Here is a 3651-nt window from a genome sequence, read left to right as displayed (position 1 = left end):
GCAACAGTCTGGGTGGTACGCTTCTTTGGGGCTTCTCCACACCGTAACTCTCCCGGATGTGGGGAAAACAGTAAAGGTGGACTCATTAGAGAACAAAACATGTTTCAAATTGTCCACAGCCCAAGATTTGCACTCATTGCACCATTGAAACCGACGTTTGGCATTGGCACGAGTGACCAAAGGTTTGGAGCTCACGGCGGACAGTTTTGGTGGAAACAGGAGAGTTGAGGTGCACATTTAATTCTGCCGTGATTTGGGGAGCCGTGGTTTTATGTTTTTTGGATACAATCCGGGTTAGCACCCGAACATCCCTTTCAGACAGCTTCCTCTTGCGTCCACAGTTAATCCTGTTGGATGTGGTTCGTCCTTCTTGGTGGTATGCTGACATTACCCTGGATACCGTGGCTCTTGATACATCACAAAGACTCGCTGTCTTGGTCACAGATGCGCCAGCAAGACGTGCACCAACAATTTGTCCTCTTTTGAACTCTGGTATGTCACCCATAATGTTGTGTGCATTGCAATATTTTGAGCAAAACTGTGCTCTTACCCTGCTAATTGGACCTTCACAATCTGCTCTTATTGGTTCAATGTGCAATTAATGAAGATTGGCCACCAGGCTGGTCCAATTTAGCCATGAAACCTCCCACACTAAAATGAGAGGTGTTTTAGTTTCATTGTCCAACCCCTGTATATATATATATATATATATATATATATATATATATATATATATATATATATATATATATATATATATATATTTGCATTGCGGGGATAAAGCAAAGCGTTTTGTATACAGAAAGTAGGCTATGGCGTTCCAAGTGACAGCCTTAACCACATGCAGTGACATAATACTCCACGTGGTTTTTGCTATTCCTACTTTATTATAAAATGAAAAATGTCTGAATTAAGCTTGGTAAAAGGTTTAATGGAACAATTTTCCCAGCAGTCTAAAATAACTGAATTCATAGTTGATTTGTGTGGCCTGCTGGTTTTAGTCTCTTTGACAACCAGATGTTGTCACATCTTTCCTCTCCTTACAGATCAGCAGACGCATTTCTATAAAAATGAGCCCAGACAGAGCTTTCCTCTCAAAGAGGCAGCTGGTTGATCTTTGCAAGCCTAAGGCCAGAAATACCAGGTAAATGTCCAGGTGATAGGCAAATATTTAGACTTTATGACCCAAATGAACTGTAGCAAACACATCTAGAATGAATATAAAAAATGTCTCTTTTATGGTTCTAAACAGGTCAACTATCTCACCAAAAACTAATTTCACTTTTTCTGAAGAGTCTTTGTGTTTTGATCATTTTATGAAGAACAGCTATGTTATGTGTATTTTCACATCTTTTCTTGAATATTTTGTCATCATTCATGTAGTTTAAGAAGGAGCCTTTATGCACCCTCATTTGATTTTTCTTTCAGGATGATGGGAAATGACACCTTTAACAGTCTAAGCCTTCAGCTGGAGGGTTTGAAGGTCATGGAGACATCTGTGTACCCCGTCTTTTTGTTTTTTCTCTTCTCCTATCTGCTCATTATGATCCTGAACGTGGGGATTATAGTGCTGGTGTGCTTTGATAGAAGCCTCCATCAGCCCATGTATTTGCTGTTCTGTAACCTTCCAATTAATGACATCTTTGGAAATTCAATCATTTTGCCCCGTTTGCTCTCTGACCTCCTGAAGCCTCCCTCAGAATTGCTCATCAGTTACTATGAATGCGTTGTTCAGGCTTTCTCCACACATCTGTTCGGCACCGCTTCTCACACGGTGCTCATGATCATGGCCTTTGACCGATACGTGGCCATCTGTAATCCTCTGCGTTACTCTGCAATAATGAGCAACAGAATGGTGCTGAAGCTGACCGTCTCTGCCTGGGGCGTGGCCTTTGTTCTGGTCGGGATTCTGCTGGGTCTGACCGTACGGCTGAACCGATGCAGGACTCTGATCTCTAACCCGTACTGTGACAACGCCTCACTGTTCAAGCTGTCCTGTGAGAGCGTGGTCATCAATAACATCTACGGCCTGACCTTCACCGTGGTTCTGTTCACAGCCTCTATAGGCAGCATCGTCCTCACCTACACTAAGATCACCGCTGTCTGTCTGAGCAGCAGGAACAAGTCTCTGAACAGCAAGGCCCTGAAGACCTGCAGCACCCACCTGGTGGTGTATCTCATCATGCTTTTCTGTGGCGTTCTCGTCATCGTGTTGCACCGTTTCCCTCAGTACTCGGACCAGAGGAAAATGTCAGCCATCTTGTTTCATATCATCCCTTGCAGCCTGAATCCAATCATTTATGGAGTTCAATTTAAAGAAATAAAAAGATTTCTATCTTATTTCATTCAATCTAGAAAAGTTATACCTTCACTCTGAAAAATGTATTTTTGTGGTTTCAAAATGTCTAAAAAAATTTGGAGAATAGAAATATTTTCTTTAAATACACACAAGTGTTTGTTTTGTTACTAACTGTGACTGATTTTACTGATCTGAAGGTTAGCCTCTGAATTTAAATGCTTGAATTGTTTCCTTTATCTATTACAGTTATTCATGATGTAAATTAGTCATTTTTATGCTGATAATAGAACACCAGAATTATTTTAAAACTTTATATATACAGTCTTTGGTTAAAATGTGTAAATGTAAATTTTCTCTTAGACCTAGGAATCTATAAATAAAGAATAAAGCTATTAGATGCTTGCATTTGTCTTTCAGAGGAACCTAGCACCCAGATATTTCAGTTTAAAACCAAGTAGCTCATAATTTTAAAGTGGTTTCTGATGTTTTTCTCATTGTAACTATGAAGGTTCATGTTTTTGGCCTTGGGTTGAAAACAGCAACCTGTGAAACAGGAGAACTTCTCCGTATTGAAACTAAAACACATTCAGGTTGTGTCCAGAGAGTCAAACTTTGCTTCAGGTGCCGGGCGCTCAGGGGACCACAACAAACCCTACTGAGCAACAGGTTTCATCAGTCTGGGTTCTGGCTGCAAACAGAACCAAGTGTTCATGTTTCCAGAGCTAAGGGGATGATTAATGAATCCCACTGTGAGGAGCTCCATTAAAACACTTATCAACAGTTTCTGATGATAATTAACCCTGTGGGAGGAAACAGCGGCCCAGGAAGAGAGAGGAGGACCCTGATTACAGCAGGTTGATGGAAGTTCTCTGCAGAGATTCTCAGAGGGTTAAAGTCTGACTAACTTATTGTCTCACTGAGTTGGTATAACTCTTTACAATGAACCATTTACCAAACTGTCAGTCACAGCATGAGGAAGAAGTGTTGTAATAAGCTGTATTTAAAAATGAAACAATAAAAAGATCTAAATAATTTCTAGGGCAAAAGACTGAGAGACAACAAGGACAAAGACATGCAGCCCTCTGCATGTCCAAAGAAAGACTGAGTCCCTGTCCCTGCAGCTTTGACGTGATTAGCGTTCAGGTCACTGAGACACCTGAGAGTTTCACAATCAGAGCCAGTTTTATCTGCCAGGTGTGTGTCTCACATACCAGGAATCTGACTCTGGATTGTACAATGCTCATGATGTGCTGACTTATACAATAAACCAATAATAAAGTGATAAATCAAACTCAGTCTGCAGGCTAGAAAACATGAAAGCAGTAGAAACAATCAAACAGATTGAGACAATA

General features: G+C 40.7%; 1 protein-coding gene across 1 annotated transcript; it reads left to right on the top strand.

The window, feature by feature from the left end:
* The first annotated feature begins 1117 nt into the window (after window positions 1-1117).
* On the top strand, window positions 1118-2378 carry LOC105921139 (olfactory receptor 146-like). The gene is made up of 2 exons (XM_012856837.3): window positions 1118-1144; window positions 1429-2378. Exon 2 carries the CDS (start codon window positions 1430-1432, stop codon window positions 2375-2377), a length of 948 nt encoding a protein of 315 aa, XP_012712291.2. The 5' UTR covers window positions 1118-1144; window position 1429; the 3' UTR covers window position 2378.
* The last annotated feature ends 1273 nt before the right edge of the window (window positions 2379-3651 follow it).

Source organism: Fundulus heteroclitus, chromosome 11 (assembly GCF_011125445.2).
Source record: "Fundulus heteroclitus isolate FHET01 chromosome 11, MU-UCD_Fhet_4.1, whole genome shotgun sequence".
NCBI lineage: Eukaryota > Metazoa > Chordata > Actinopteri > Cyprinodontiformes > Fundulidae > Fundulus > Fundulus heteroclitus.
Note: the sequence above shows the minus strand (reverse complement) of the source record. Positions and strands in the feature narration are given on the sequence as shown.